Here is a 17,186-nt window from a genome sequence, read left to right on the forward strand (position 1 = left end):
TAACAATCTTTCTGTTACAGTTGTGCGATGCCATTGCTTCATATCAATTGACTTTCTAATAAGTGTTTATATAAAAGCAAGCCAAAATAATAATAACAACAACAACAGCCAAAAAAAACTTTCTTTATGTGGAAATAAAGTGGATGGACTCCTGCCAAATGACAGTTTACAGCTCAGGACTATATTCTTGAGCAAAGTGCATCAGTTAAAGTCAGTATTTAAATGTACATTTCAGGGACTGTGGTCACTTTTTAGAATGTCCACACATTAACTATGAATGAAGCTTTTATTTTTCACATGAAAGTAGAAGATGAACTATATATAAAGAAAGATACCATCCATTTACATCATCACAACTTTGTTTATTATGTGACTTTGTACAATACAAACGAAAAAATAGAGGTGAAGCAGTACAAGAATATAGTTAAATGTGAAAATGTCACACTTTTAGAAGACGCGGTACCCAATGCATGTAATGAGATGCACATTCATATGCACACAAATGTGCAGATGTCAATTAATAACCTTATTACTGCATAAAGCAGTGATTTTTACAGGTAAAAAAAAAAAAAAATGCAAAAAGTAGAATTCCCATAATTTCTTAACATACAAAACAATATATTTTAGCAGAGCCAATATATGGAGGGCAATTGTAAAATGTCACATTAAATGAAGTAGTAATACATTGGCTAGATTAGTTTAATTACTAGATGGAAAAGGAATACAAATTAGAAAAAAAAAAAAAAGAAATATGTTATATGAACACAAACAAGTCAGAGGTTCCTCTAACTTACATAGGTAGCCTTTAACTTACATATATTTATCTTAAAGGTAAGTGAAATATATCTTCTTCATAGGTCTTGTTGGATGAGGCTATATTTACTCTATGCTATACTGTATGAGGTTTATGTGTTATATTTACCAAAGCATAGATGCAAGAAAACATGGCAGTTTTTTCAAAAACACCTTCTGAAGTTTGACAATGGAAGAAGTATTTTTTCTGTAAACAATCAACCACCAGGACAAGATTGTACAACAGTAAAACATCTCATTTGCATAAAAAGGTTAGACATCAGTTTAAAAAAAGAGAAAAGAAAAAAAACAAACTTAGAATTCAGCTCTTCATCCAAAGACGATACATTTTATCAATATACTACCAAAACAAAATACTGTTCATATTAGACAGTACTGAACTGGCTGTTTGGCATGCTGATGCATCCAACATTCGATAGAACGGTTACATTGGTTGGCTAAAGAAACCAAAATAAACACTGATGTCCAGGATGGCAAATTGGCAACTAGTACATCATAGATCTGTGGTCCTTAAATACTTTAGAAGATCTTCCCCTTCTTTTTGTTCTTTTCCAAGGTCCTACATTAAAAGAAAGAAAGAAATATTATTATTATTATTATTATTATTATTAAGCATGTTTGCTCTGCATGTGGAGCACTAAGCTTCTGCGTCACAAGAATCACAAAATACAAAAAAAGCCAGAAAGTATGATCTACATAAAATAGAAATCAAATAAAATAAAAGGGAAAATGGGGCGTGAGTTCTCCCTCCCAAATGAACCAATTCTACCTTCAAGAGTTAGTTTTGATACTGAATTACAATTAGTTGAGGAGTGAAAAACCCCCAAAAAAACTAAATACATCCCAAAGTAGTGTGCGTTTGAAGTACAGTGCAATGAAAGTATAGTGACGTAGTATCTGCATTGCACACAGGTATTGTCTTACTTCAATGCTTCTTGTTCTGGTGTTTATGGTTGTGTTCCTAGTGTATACATGAATGTGCTAGTAAAAACTACGCCAAACAAAGACTGAATCATTAAAAAATAAATAAAAGAGCACAGCACTTCAGTGGTTCCCATCACTGGGATCTACTGAAATCTAAGAGAGACCCAACAGAACTACATTTACGACAATTTAATATTGGTATATTTTTTATAGAATATATATATACTATATAATATATATATATATATATAATATATATATATATATTTTTTTTTACAGCCCCGCACATAAATGTACCTGCCTTTAGTGTTTTATTTTTATATTAAAAGTGAAACGAGCCGATTAAACCAGACTTCTTTCTACTCCACAAATAACGTGCAGAACGAAAGCGTGGACAAATAAATGAATTGCTCTGCATTTTAGTAGTGCTCTTTAATGCAAATGCATTAAACATTAATCGTGATTAATCAATCTTTTTTTTTTTTTTTTTTTTTTTTGACCAGTTTAGCAAGGATGGTCTTTGTTTTATGAAAGTTAGTGTTGTAGCGACAACCTCCAAGCAACGAGGATAAAGAGATCATAGCTATGTTTTTAGGAATGTATAGGTAGAAAAATAGTTATTTATTTTGTCATTATCAGTTTACCATGACTAACTTAAGAAACTGAGAAGGTTTAATGCACTAATTACAACATTAAAAGGCAGGCAAAGCGCTCAGAAATAAAACCCAAAAACCAGAATCCGTTCTGGTGTATTTAGAATCATTTGACTTGTGTATTTGAAGTAAGTGGGATACTTCAAGTTTATTTCAGACAGTGCATTATTGACACTGGTAGTAGAGTGAGGGTTGTGTCGAGTTCATAGGGCTGAGGTTTGGAAGGACCCTCGCAGCTGGCCAGTCACATGAATATCAAATCGAGTAGTTACCCAAAAAACTCGAGCTGCAACCCTCTGAACTACACATTGATTATGATGTGCTTATAACTCATGCGGCTAAACTCTCTCCATCTTGTCAACCCGCTTAAGCTCATTGTATTGCTGAATGTATTAGACAAAACTTTATTATTATATAATGACATCACTGTTAAAATTCAAGTTTAATAGATTAGGACTTATAGTGTCTACAACAAAAATTCTGGCATTGCTACATTACATTGTAACGGCGAGATTCAGGTCTAATTTTTGATAATTTTTTTTTTAATTTGTTATTGAAACAGATGGTAAGTTTAATGAAACAGAAAACAAAGTAACTCCTGAAATTGAAACTGTTGTTAGAGTGCACTTCAGGTGTTAGTTTTCCTAAATATATGTGTTAGATATCCTTATGGTGTTTGAGCAGATTTGCAAAAACAACAATTTTATAAGCACTTCTACCTAGAACAGTAGATTTTTTTTTTTGTTGTATAGTCTACAATAGTATTATTTTTGTATACAAGCCCCACCCCCAGTTCCTTCTTAGCCCACATGGAAGTATGTATTTCAATGGAATGTGGGAAGTGGTGTGGTCTGGCTGCACAACTGCGACTTTTACGTGACAGCTCTGGATAAAAACAAACCTGGAATTATTTTTTTTTCATATATAGACAATGTCACAGAATCGTTTGCCAAGTCTTGAGATGTTTGTGTTTTATATTGTGAGAAATTAGAAGCATTGGCTCTGGCAACGAGGGCAACAAGGATTTGCCCAGAACAACTGATGTGCTGCTGTCTCACAGAAGCACTATGCTGCAGGGTCGCACAACTGAAAAGGTAACATTATTATTACATACCTGTCAACTTTTTAAACTACAAAATCGGGAGTGTAGAGCGGCAGCGGGGGGGCTCCCCTGGGTCCTAAACCCCAATGGGTAGAGACAGGCATTGCAGTAACCACACACCCGCCATAACTTTTGCAGACATTAAAGGTTTCCCAACTTAAGGGGGTTTTTGCTTGTGTATTAGTCAACCCCTCCAACTTCTGGATTGTGTTTTGGGGTTTAAATGGCTTCTCGACTTACTCAAAAGCTTTTATGGTTTGGGGGGGGGGTGGGGGGGGGGGGGGGGGGGGGGGGGGTAATACTAACATACGAATACCTATGATACTACAGATGTCTTGATTGCCATCTACAGAACGTCATGTATACATTTAAAAAATAAATAAAAAAAATGTGTACCCCTTTGGATTGCTTCACGCCCCTGTTGAGAACCATTGGGTAAATGTGATGGATTAGCTACTACAACACTTCATATTAGCTGCTCATGTATATTTTTGAAGATTCTGATCAATGTGAATTAAAGATTGCTAAATGACAAGCTTGGTTTCTTCTCACCCAAACTAAGATGTATTAACAGTCACAGTTGTTATAAAATAGTGGAAAACACTAGTGGAGGCTTTGAGTAAATTGTTGATGCTCATAACATCGAGATATATATATATATATATATATATATATATATATATATATATATATATATATATATATATATATATATATATATATATATATATTTTTAACTCCTGAATGTGTCTAAGACTTTTGCACAGTAGCGTGTGTGTGTGTGTATGTATGTACGTACGTACGGTAATGTGAATATAGAATTATAGCTTTGTGAAAAGGATATTGTGTGTGAAAACGGTAATAGCGTTTACCTGGAAGAATCTAGCTTCTGCTGCTCCAATATGCGCTGTTGTGCCTCCCAGTTCATTTTCTCGTCCTCGTACTGGCGGCGCTTCTCCTCCAATTCTTTGTGCTGGGCTTCCAAGTTCTTCTTCATCTGCTCATGGCGTCGCTGAAGCTGCGGAGGGAGGGGTGGGTAGATACACAATGAGTTGCTTGTATAAATATTAGAAGTAATCTAAAAGCCACATGTTACTAACAATGTTCTTTTTGTAAATCTGTACCTCTGCCTCAGAGTCTTTCAGTTTCTGAATCTTCTCCTTGACTTTCATATCGAAGACCTGCTCCATTTCCATCTCCATCTTATTCATCTTAGCCACGTGTTCTTGCCTCTCCTCCTCCATCTGAGCCAGTGGGCTTCTGCAGATATCCAATAATAAAATACAAATAAGAAAGATCAACAGTGCCAGACACAGGCCTTGCTTAACACTGCGCGTGTACATCAGCACTACCCTGAAGGAAAAGAAGCTGGCAATAACACGATTTTAATCTTTCAAATAGGTAACTGTAGAAAGTACATTTGTTGAACAAACATTGTGTCTATTTAATAGGATGACCAGTTAAATTTCAGAAATCTCTTTGGGAATGTTTTTTTAAGACACCCGATTCTCACACCCAATTTATTAACCTTTTCAAGTAAGTGGATCATTAAATTACATATACTGTACCATGTGAAATAAACCCACAAGCACTGTAGCATTACCAATACCAATGTCTCCTGGGTAGCATATCATTCCAAGTTAAACATTTGAAAGAGGCAAAAATCATACCATAGCTTTTAAGTAAGCTTGAAGAAGGGAAAGAGAAATATATTATTCAGTGGCTCAGTTATAACTCGTCATGGACGTCCCAGCTAGCCAGAGAGTTGCACTGCCAGTTATATTGGATTAGTATTGTACATGCTTGCTTTATTTAAGTATTCAGCACATATCCTACCAAACAGTCTTAGCTACTTTGCAGGCATGAGTCACTGGGCCAAAGATAAAAACTATTTGGTTTCCAGTATCCCAACCCTAAACATTTAAGTTTTTGCCCTTCCTTAAAGATTTAGGTTCCGCTCTTATACTCTGCTGCTTTTGAACTTCAGTCCTATGAAGGCTCTGTGTGCAGATTGGGCTGAGAAAGAACTGTTGTTATTATTAAACTGACTATGTTATCAGACATGCAGGCGTCCATTACAAAACTGTAATAAAAAAACAAACAAAAAAAACCTGTAGATTACATTTCTCTTTATAGCACTATATACAATAATAAACGGGCTTCAGTTAGTTACTGATACATAATTCCATCTAGTGTATGTGACGTTATAAACTATGAGACCGTCAGGTCTTACTAGTTTATAATACATGGATATTTGTATCTAATAAAAAAAGACAATAAAACAGATAAAGGTTCAATTGCAAGTGCACTTAATAATGTAAATTAAAGTTAAATATTAAATAATCCAAAATATAATTTTATTTTTTATAATTCAGGAACGGTGAATTAAACTGGGTAGATAATGAACGGAATAAAGTATTTAAGGAAAATGTGTTTCAATGGGGTATGCTTTTTTTTATTTTTTTTTCTTGTCGCTGTCAGCTCGCTTGTTTGGTGCTCCCGTGGGTGGAGGATGACTGTAAATCTTCAGAGACAGATTTGCTAAATGCGTAAAATCACAAATTGTGGGTGCTCGAGTTATTGAAAACGCAACATTTTGGGGTGCACAGGAGTCAGATATGGATTAAACGTTAAGTATAATGTTCTCTACCAATATACCATTTTTATGTCACTACTGTGGTATTGCCTTTTTCGAATGACTCAGGATGCAAATATAGCCTTCATCTATCGAGACAGAGAGAGGCTACACACGCGACAAAGCTCTATGAAGGATTGCTATTATTTTTATGATGATTATTGTTTTAATAATGTTTACTATTAGAATTTGTATAAATCAGTTAACCTTTTAGCGTTGCTGCGATCATATGGTAACAGCTCGGTTGCGGGTTTGCTTGTGAAAAAATGAGTATCATTTGTACGCATACATTTTCAAATCTTGAATACAATACTTTCATTTTCTGACAAGCACACCAATGACACCAATCATATCTAAAAATCTTAAATGTTTTAAATTAGATACTTAATCTTTATTTTAAATAACATGATCTGTAATGTATAGCAGAATATATGGCTGTATATAAAGTGTTTTAATATATTAGTGTTTGAGTTCAATTATTGTATAATTACACTATGCATGGATTAACAATCAATTCTTAAACCATTTTCAATTAATGAATGCTATGGTGAAAATTGACATCTGTAATTTTAAATAATGTCTATGGCCATTACCCAATTAATGGTTTAATTATTGGATTGACTGGTGTATATTATATCTGATAAAACAGTTTTTTTAAAATAGACAATCGCTGCAACACCTGATGGAGACAGATGCACACATATAGCAAAGTCCCACTAAAGATCCAAATGTTGACAAAGGCTTGTAGCTTGATAGCAGACGAGTGTCGAAACGTGTTGTGTGGTGTATGGCCATCTGCTTGTATGCTGTTTTTGTTTAAACAATGAAATAAGTTTTAATAAGTAGTTTGTAATGGTCATGTTCTTATAAATTATATGATGAGTGTGCAACCAAGACGTCTCTACAAGGTCTACCATCAAGCTACAAGCCTTTGCCAACACCCAGATCTTTATTGAGACTTTGCTTAATATATAAATTGTTTTATTGGTTAGCATCTCTAATTACAAGCATTGTGGTGTACATATGTTTTTAGTTTATATATATATGCCAGTAAAAACACTACCTCAGTAACTAAATACATGAACCCATTCTGAAGGCTGTATGCATTAAAACACCACAAATACATTTCCAAAATAAAATGTTTTTCTTATCTACTATACCCCCCCCCTCTTTTCTTTTCATTGGACCTGGAAACCATTAACTTTTTTTATTTTTGACCCTATACATTTATAAAGCAGAATATGAAAAGCAAAAACCACATGAGTTTGGTTAGTTAAAACATTAGACATTGAATATTACAAGCCAAATTGTAACGAAGGAGCAGCTTACAGTATTATGTAGCGTGGCCTAAAATTTTTTTTAGTGGCTGGTAGATTTTTATAAAAGAGTGAATGAGTACATGGAGATAAAGTACTATCTATAATATATAACATATAAAAGCCCTTGTTTTTGAATAGACAGCGATCTTAAGTATATAATGTGCTCCGGGTGCTGTACATCCCAGTGTAGAGTACCTAGTGTTAAAGTGATATCCCAAGGAAGAAAAAACCATTGGCTTTCACAAATCAGTTACAATGGTGTCCAAGGGACAGTTACAGCATTAGTTCAGTGTTAAAATGGTCATTAGCACTGGTTAATATTAGGGTTATGAGGATACTTGTAATTTTCCTGAGTAATTACCTTTAAGAAATATTGGTCAGCAGGTATTAAACAAATCACTGTTAGAATGTATTTAATGATACTCAATAATTGTGTCAACAAGGGCATTCAAGGGATTGCTTTGTTTTGTGTAATTAACATGCTTTATTGCATTTAATTGATAACCAACCACTTCAAAATTTCTTACAGGTAATTACTCTGAAAAAGCGGCATTTACTTTTAATTTACCCCTCCCTCCTGGAGCAGTGAATGCAAAAAAACTATTTTTGGGGGGGGGGTTTGTGGGCTGGAATTGAAGATTTGTACTAACTTGGGGCATTTGGCACAGATCCTAAAATTAAGTCAATATATTGTCAATGTATTTTAACCTTGAATTTACATGACCAATACACCTTTCTTTTGCTCATCTTCTGTAGCGTGTAAATGTACTGTAAAAGTACTAATTCACTACTTTCCATATTCAGTGCCTTGCCATATGAAAATGAATACTCTCCAAAATAACCACAATACACTTCCACACCTGTGGTACCAATATCAGTCTGCACTGTGGAGCTCAGAAGGCGTATAAAAACTGCCGCGCAGAGTAGGTGTGCGTGCCATTTCACATTTTACATGAGGTTGCGTATTTGGGCATTCTGGCTTTGGGCGAAGTGAAAGGCAGATTGGCAGAGGTATTAGTAGGTGTGTGCACAAAATTACTGAAGTTTGGTCAGGAGCTTCTGACCACTGTATAAGGGCTTGCTTAAAGGCAACGGTTGCAAGATGCAAAAGGCCAAGCTACCACTTACTGATGTGTTTGTTTCTGCTCAGTTTTGTGCTTATGTCAGTTTGTTATTATAAAAGTCACCTCTGTTTCAAGACTGCTTATTTTAATATGCTACAGCACTGCAATACTTTGTAGTAATTTGCGCAAATGAGGTAGTAACAAGGGTTATAAAATACAAAGAAAGCCTGCCTGCCACCAGTTATTTTTAAATATACTAATGGACATCACTAGCTGAGGGCAAGGACATCTAACCTAACAAAAATAATTGAGCATTTACAGTTTTAATATCAAAATATGAAAATCAGGCATCCCATGGTTCATGTTTTGCAGTTATAAATAAATACAATACACTCTACTGTGTGTGTGTGTATGTATGTATGTATGTGTGTGTATATATAGTTTGTTTTGTCAGATCTGGTGTGGTACAGGGTTTATTTTTAAATAATCAAATTGGATTGTGAAAACATGAACATTATTTTTGCCACAGCACTACAGGTAGATGGATGCATTGGCTACTTTTAAATGCTGATACTTGAGAAAAGAAACAGGACAGCACAGAAAAAAGTTCCAACAGCATAGGTAAAAACAAGCAAACCACCTGCATGGATACTTGATACGTAAACTTGAAGGATAAAATCCTCTCTCAAGTTTTGGAAAAACTTAAAAATGACCACTTACATGCCTTCAACTGTGTCATATCTAAAAAACAAAAACACACAAACTTAGCATGCTGAAAAGAAACCATGCACTAATAAGAAAACATTAAAAAACTAAAATGGAAAGATTTTGATAAATAAATGACTAGCATTAAATTCAGTTCTAAATACAATACAAACAAAGGGCTTCAAAACCTATTAATGGAATTAAAATCCACTTTTGTGTGGCCACGCAGCAGATTAGTAGTGACTCCGCGCTCCATTGTGGAGGGTTAGCTCACTTCAATTAGTTTAGTGATTTGCAGAGCAGGGGCGGTGTTAAAGCTTTCATGTTTATGAACATGCCTGACAGGCTATTAGGCAGCAGGCCACTACCACTCCAATACTGATCTAACATACCTGTATTTCATGGACTTTTCTCAACAGTTCAGTTAAAGTCTGAACACACAAGGACTTATTGAAATATGAATTAAATGTATGAGTGGCAGACAAATACAATGTAAAATTAATTTAAGAAAATACAAAAATAGCTGCAAAATATTATCTTGTCTGCAGTGTAGTTTTCAAAACACTGATTTATTGATGTCAGTAGATGTAACCAATGGCCACTTAATGTTACAAAATAAATATATTATGTTAAAAAGGTCCCATCTTATTGCAAGAATATTATTGTTGAAAATCTAAAATATAGCCAGCATTTTTTAAAATCACTGTATCCAAAGGTTATGAAAACTATTGTATCTTATTGTGTCTGGTGTAATTTTTTTTTTTTTACCTACAAGAAAAACAAAGTGTGTAAAATTCACAAGCAGAATTTTTCAGTCCTAAAAACTGGCTGCATCACGCACAGCATCCGTAGCATATGTATGTACTTTTAAAAAAAAAAAAAAAAAAAAAAAAAAAAAAAGTATACTGGCATTTCAAACCCAATTAAAAAGAACACATGTGGAATACAAACTTACTTAGTGAGCTGGCCTTTGTTTCTGTTGTTATCCACACCATTGTATGTCACAGCTGCCAGCTTCCTGCTCCTATAGTTCTCATAGTGAACGTTGTTGGTAACATCTTTTAGATCCTGCATGTGGGTTCTGTGGGTCAGACACAGCATTTTTCCACTGATAAGCAAGGGTTTGGATCAAGTGCGATCATGATCACCTCAATAGAAATATTGTAATAGGGTTAAATTATGGAATAAATATAGTTTTTGAATCCACACCAAGTAGATTTGTCATCAAAACTAGCCCCCCTTAGAGAATGCAGAAAAGACTATGGTATGCCAGCGATTTATTTGTTAAACCACAATGAGCAACCCAATAATGTGGGTTCTTTGTTGTCTCTATGACTTCATCCTATACAGTTTTTTTATTTGGCCTATGGCATGACTCAATCTTAAATGGCAGTGCAAACAAGTATGTCAGTAACAAACATATATTCTACCAGAGGTGTCAATACAAAATTTGAGTCACAAATTCATGAAAAAAGATCACCATGTCTTACATCCACAGTATGCACATTCCATTTTAAGAAATGGATGTGCACAGTTTTCATGAAAACCAGACAACCATTTATAGCCTTTAATAGGAAGGACAATGTCAGTACAGTACTATGAAAAAGTAGGTTACTATGGCATATTTACAGAATGTGGAAAAAATTATTGTAATGAGGTCAAAACCCACAAACTAAATTCTGTTACCCATTACAACTTGCTAAATGTCCACCCCAAGTGTTTTCCCTGAAATTTGGTTAGCAGTCTGGCAAATATATCTAAAAACATAAAAGAATAACTTTCATAAGCATTTAGAAGGACAGGCACCTCACATATATATCAAATTTTGAATACCATCACAAAACCAAAACCATCAATAGTTTATTCACAATTGTATAATTGACTTCTCTCTAGAAAGATGTATTAATTTTTTTAAAAAAAGCACTTCCACCACATCCCAAACTCCTGCAAGGTACAAGAAGATTGGATCAAAAGCTGAAACAGTCCAGACGTGAGTCAATGATCATTTTTTAAAACTGACCAGCAACACTGATCAGCTAGCACAGCACCCAAGTCCAAGCAGACAATTACAGTGCAGAGTCAATGTAAAATTATGTATTTTTTTCTTACCTGATCAGCATGTTTCGTAGAATTGTGAAGTCACAGTGCTCACTGTTTTCAACTGCAAAGTAAAAATAAATAATTATTTTTTCAATCCTTTGCACTAGGGTGAGCACCATTAATTTTATTAGGGCTGTGTTCAAAGGTTTGTTCGCTAGCCAGGAATTCAAAGGCAGTTTTAAACCTTGATAGGTTTGTCAGGCGGCATTCACGCACGCTGTTTTTTTTCTTTTCTTCTTCTCTGAAACTGATTGACAATGTGGGAATACTATAAAATCACACATTGAAATGTCACTCACATGCAACATTCAATCTTTTGATTTGTATACGTTGTATTAAAATCCACTATCAAATTGTTATACGCAGCAACTCTATATGGCCTTGGCCGTGTATGGAGCAGGGTATATTTAAAAATTCCTATTATTATTACTACTATGACTACTGTTATTAGTAGTAAAATGTGACTGACTGATAACCTGCTTGGAATGGAGACTAAAATAAAGCTTTGTTTTGCCTAAGTATGCTGCAGTTGGTTCTGCTGCAATGCTAGCTTACTGTATACAGTTTATATGTATTTATTTAAATTATAAAAACATGACTACTATATAACGTATTTATAAACTACATGCGACTCTTGTATTCCATTTATATGGATTACCTGTAAAATAGGATTTTCAATCAAATATAAAACTAGTAGCTATGGTGACATCACCAGTAAATTATGCAAATTAGTGCCATCGAAGGTTCGAACATTCCTTCGGTAATGTGCTCCGAACTTTCGAAAGTCAAAATGTACCCTTCGTTGGAGCCCTAAATGTTATTATGTCTAAGCTACCTGGATTTAATTAAAATGAACATACAAACACATGTCGTTAGTCCATAATCAGATGCCCCTCAAACCCCTCTTTCTATTGTTGTTCTAAGAAATGTCCATACCAAGTTTCATCAAATAACTCAGCAGTTCTCAAGATACGTCTTAAAATAAGTGTGATATGAAATAACTGTTTATATTATAACATTAGACCCCTGTAGTCTAAAACAAGGGCAATAGGTCTGTCAGCAATAAAATGCTAGAGTAGCTATTTTGGACAGTTAAACAAAGCTTGAACTTAACTTTGCCTTATATGTGGAAAGCCAAGTAAAACAGGAAGGTGCTCTACAATGCATTTATTAAAGAAATACATACTTGTATAATTTGTTTATGAAATGCATAGCTTTTGTACAAGGTGTTTTTCTATCTCCTTGAAAGTTTGCATGGGGAAATCAATTGGAATCTACTTGGGTCTCACTGCAATTCATTTTATTCTAAATGGACTACCAGTTTAACCGGCTTCATCTAAATCTCTGTTAGAATCAATTTCTATTTGTACAACTAGGGCTGACACAATGATTCATACGTCAGGTCAGGCAACTTTTGTTGTTCTGAGACCTAATGTTTGTGTCTTGAGTAAGCTAAAATTCAACTAAAACATTAACTGAATTCGAATTCACAAAGAATGAGCACAACTTGAGATTGGAACATTTCTAGTACAGAGACTTTTATTATGGGAGATCGAGAAAGGAACTTGACAATCCAGTGGTTTTTGAAGGCAAGGTCAATTTCTATACAACCTGATATAATATTACTAGGAACCATGTTATGTATGCTGTAGCACAGCATTTGAAGAACTGCACACATGCAAATAATCTTTCAATGTATTAAATACGAGTTTTCAGTAGTCCACTGTGGTAAGTAACCTTAAAGACAATGAACAACAAGGCACAGTATTACAAGATCTTTCCAAAGTTGTTGCTCCACAGAAGGTTCTTAGACAGATCTTGGCTGGATAAGTTGATTTCATGGTGACAACATCTATTTTTTTAATCCATGGAAAAATCTGTTAAGACCATTTCCACTCAATTGGAAAAAATAGGTCTACAAATCAGCAATGCTCTTTCAGTATTGTTTTTGAACTAAAAACGGGCAACCCAAAACTGCTTTTAAACAAAAGCTTTACTTAGAAGGAAAATGTCTTAATGACACTACTAAGACAATATAAAAGTGTGACACATGGTGTCTGGCCTCAAGCCAATAACAATGTTTCCCACAAAACCACCAAAGCAAAATTTTCACATGCATCTCTACAGAAAAGAATAAACCATGAGAAAAGCATAGTTAAAATGTACCACTAAAACCCTGTTAAATAAAAGTAGTTAAACACAAGAGGGAGCAGCAAGATTATGAACAAGCAGTTAGCCAATAACCTGAATGTGATTTGCATAACCTTGCATAAAAAAAAAGTAACTCATATGCTATCCTGTGTTGCAAAACTGCCATTTACCTCACTGCCATTTTCATCATTCAGTATCAAAACGGTTAAGCTCTGATAAAGACAATCAAAAATGCACTGAAGAAGTAGGTTTATTAATAATATACATAATCATTAAAATTGCAAGTATCTAAGAAAGCAATTACAGAAACTGCACTGGCAGAATGATTCTCTTCAAAAAAAGAGTCTACAGTAAAGAAACCACCACAAGAGCTTAACTCAATGGTAATTTTAGATATTTAATATGTAAAAGTTAAAAGGAGTTTAAAGGTTCCAATTGCCTAGTCTTAATATACCTTAATTATAAATAAAAAAAATAAATTGTAAAAATCATACTAAATTTTGATTTTTTTAAAATGCAATTTTTAAACTGATTCATCAAGCCCTTCCATTATGTTGCTCTGCACATCTGTGGGTGTGTACAGTACATGTAAATTAAACATTTTATTTATAAACATTTTGGAAAGAAACAGTCATTATAATAACTATATTTGTTTTCTGATGAAAAACTAAGGGTGGGTTACATTCTCCCCCACTAAAATCTGTTCTCCTCAACGGGAGACATGTTGACAAGCTTTCTGTTAAGTTTATCTTGACTCAAGTAACTGTATCAACAGTTCTGTTTGATTTTGTGTCACCTGGCTCTACTGTTGCATCATAGCAACAAGGGGACCGAGGTACCTGTTTTCAGAGAGTACATTCACACTGTTGATGACATTTTGTACTCCACCCAACCTCACAGTCATTTAGCTTAGCGAGAGGCCGACAATCATGCTTTGGCCTGCATGATATTGGCACTGGCAAATCTTTCTGGCAAATGTCTTCTGGATTAAGCTCATTTTATATGTTATATAATTAAATGGTAGTGTGGAGTGATATCTTGTTATGTTTGTGTGGTGAGGTGGCAGCTAACGGTTCACCGACAAATAAACCTCTTCTAGAACGTCAATCAGCCAATCAGAGTACTCCCTCAAACCATGCTGTTGCATAAATGACCATTAATCTAATTAGAATACAAGACAGATAAAAACTAATTTTTCACAAGTCTTTCTTCATATTTGTGTAATTCAATGTGTTTGAATTCAAGGCTTTTGGGACCAGCCATTTCTCTTTTCATAACTAATTTCTCTTTCAGCGCAGCTGGTTTTATATCCATGCCAAGCCTCGCTTCCTGTCAGACACAACTTAAAAGTAACTTCCTGTGGTGGCAGCGGACACAACTGTTCAATACTGCACTCTGAAACTTGAAGGGGCTTTTTTTTTTTAAAACTTAAGAAAAAAGAAAGAAAGAAAATGGATTACTGCTACAGAAAAAAAAAAGTTCCACATTTATTTATTTTTTTATCTGGTGATAAGAAATATTTAGTTTATGTTTTAATAAACCAGCTTTTTTTCATGCCTAATAACAATGTTTGAATACATATTCTGATTTAAAGGCATGATATTGTCAATACAAAAGTAACCCCAGTCCTATGTAGTGCACTGAAAGTTAACTTTTATACAGTAGTTTCTAATATCACATACTAAAGTATATATATGTTTTTGGGACAACATTTGGTTTGATGGAGAGACAAAGCACACAGCTGCTAAAACGTTATGATAACGTCAGTTGATCTATAAATGTTCCCTCTTTAAAATCCATATAGGGAATTGTATTATTGTTAAAAACTACACATGGTATTGGGTGGGGTGAGGCATACTGTTGAAATATTTACTTTACTGGCATGTTATGTTACAATAATGGTAAATATGATTTGATTCATCAGTATAAAAACACAGCAGTGCAGAAATATATTTTTCTGTTGCTTCCTTAACCTTTTCACAAAAACTTGTATTTAATAAAATTTAAAATCCTGAAAAATATATATCTCTGCCTTATGGACTAATGAATCTTTTCTTCATTCTAACAAAATTACTTACCTAAAATGTTCAAAATAGGCTATTACTATTACAGATAAGGGAACTAAGTAATGAATCATTATTTTTGGATATCTAAAACCATGCAAGTGCAATAATAATAATAATAATAATAATAATAAATATGAGCATGACAGTGACCTTATTCATATACCAATACAGAATGACAAACAGATTAAGCATTAAGGAAATACCATTTATTTCATCAATCCTTCTGGACTTATTTCAAGAAAATGACACGTGAAATGCACAATATTTAGAAAATAAATTCCATTAGGTTACCTTCTGCAACTCCCCATGGGTACTGTCTTCCTCTGACTCGTTTGCCAACGACTTCTATGACAGTATTGCTGCCCACTACTGCCAATGGTAAACGATCCTACAGAGAAAAGTGAATTGAGTCATATAAACATTAATATATGTATCAATTTGAGATTCCTTTTAAAAACATTACAGGAAGGCACATGTCCCAAATAGGTCATTATTCTGTACACCACAGCAAGCATTTTACTTAACGGTTTTTAATATACATCGACATGGATGTTTTTTTGATTGACATTTGATAGACAAACAACCTCCAATACACTCAAGCTGTGTCTTCTCTCTTAATTAGCCTATATTTTATGATTATGTATTTATACACAGCAGTGGAGCCAGTGCCTGTGGCTGTATATGTTGATTTACCAATTACATCCTAAATAATGTATAGAACTATTATGGTTGTGAATTATATATATGTTAAATCGATACTGTTTTTCACTTTCCCTGGTCTGCTGCCCTTCACCATAGGAACCTCGATCATCGATTAAGAATAAAAAATTTAAAAAAATGCAAAAAGTACCGTGATCTTTTTAATTAACTTGTTTTCCTCTTCATCATCCATCTCTGGAAACTCATACATTCTGATTTTATGTTCCTGGATCTCTTTCATTATCTGAAAATAAAAATGAGGCATTGGGGGAAGGGAAAAAAAAACAAACAAATAAAAAAAACCTGAAAATGATATTTGCTTGTAGATCTTTTTATTGGAAATAAACACGACAGACAGACAGACAGACGGATAGATATGGAGTTTGAGAAGAGCCATCCAAGCCCTTTCTAGTTTATCAACTTTGGGGCTTGTAGGCACAAAACGCTCACAAATCACCAACATTTACCTCCTTTCTTGAGTGCTGCTCTTTTGGTGTATACAAAGAGAGAACAAAGAATACTACTGTTATACAATCTAGGGTGCTCCCTTTCCAAGATACAGTACACCTATCATTATCATTAAAACTGTCTTTTAGGTGATTTTTGGGCATCGATAAAGCCAAAAAAGGTAATGGTAATAATAATAATACAAATAATAATAATAATAATAATAATAATAATAATAATAATAATAATAATAATAATAACCTATATCTATAACAGCAAAACAGGAGAGAAGTGTGATTACACTGTGTAACAAATTTTTTTTTTTTTTTTTTGTTCCTGGGTAGTAAGTGTTATTTCCTAATTGCTTATGCCTCAAAAGTATAGAAAATGGCTATTATTCCCCACAAACTTTGCTTTTGTGACCAGGACAGTGATATTTCAAAATATCACTATTTCCAATGGGAAAACAGGCAAATGTGTGTCTTTATACAGTAAATACAGTATACAT

The 17,186-nt window shown here is 34.0% G+C and overlaps 1 protein-coding gene across 5 annotated transcripts in view; it reads right to left on the reverse strand.

Annotated features, from left to right (window-relative positions):
* Positions 1-347: 347 nt before the first annotated feature.
* The window catches only part of LOC121314755 (septin-7), a 54,685-nt gene continuing 37,846 nt past the window's right edge, over positions 348-17,186 (reverse strand). For 4 of the 5 annotated variants that reach the window (XM_041248397.1, XM_041248394.1, XM_041248398.1 and 1 more), the window contains exons 8-15: positions 16,383-16,475; positions 15,824-15,920; positions 11,325-11,376; positions 10,171-10,296; positions 9,231-9,251; positions 4,617-4,752; positions 4,365-4,510; positions 348-1,372 (exon numbers count right to left, since the gene is read on the reverse strand). In XM_041248397.1, coding sequence (XP_041104331.1) covers positions 1,333-1,372; positions 4,365-4,510; positions 4,617-4,752; positions 9,231-9,251; positions 10,171-10,296; positions 11,325-11,376; positions 15,824-15,920; positions 16,383-16,475 — 711 coding nt within the window. In that variant the 3' untranslated portion in view covers positions 348-1,332. The remainder of the gene's footprint in view (positions 1,373-4,364; positions 4,511-4,616; positions 4,753-9,230; positions 9,252-10,170; positions 10,297-11,324; positions 11,377-15,823; positions 15,921-16,382; positions 16,476-17,186) is intronic. The other variant, XM_041248399.1, reaches the window with a different exon arrangement.

The sequence above is a fragment of the Polyodon spathula genome, chromosome 4, assembly GCF_017654505.1.
Source record: "Polyodon spathula isolate WHYD16114869_AA chromosome 4, ASM1765450v1, whole genome shotgun sequence".
Classification (NCBI taxonomy): Eukaryota; Metazoa; Chordata; class Actinopteri; order Acipenseriformes; family Polyodontidae; genus Polyodon; species Polyodon spathula.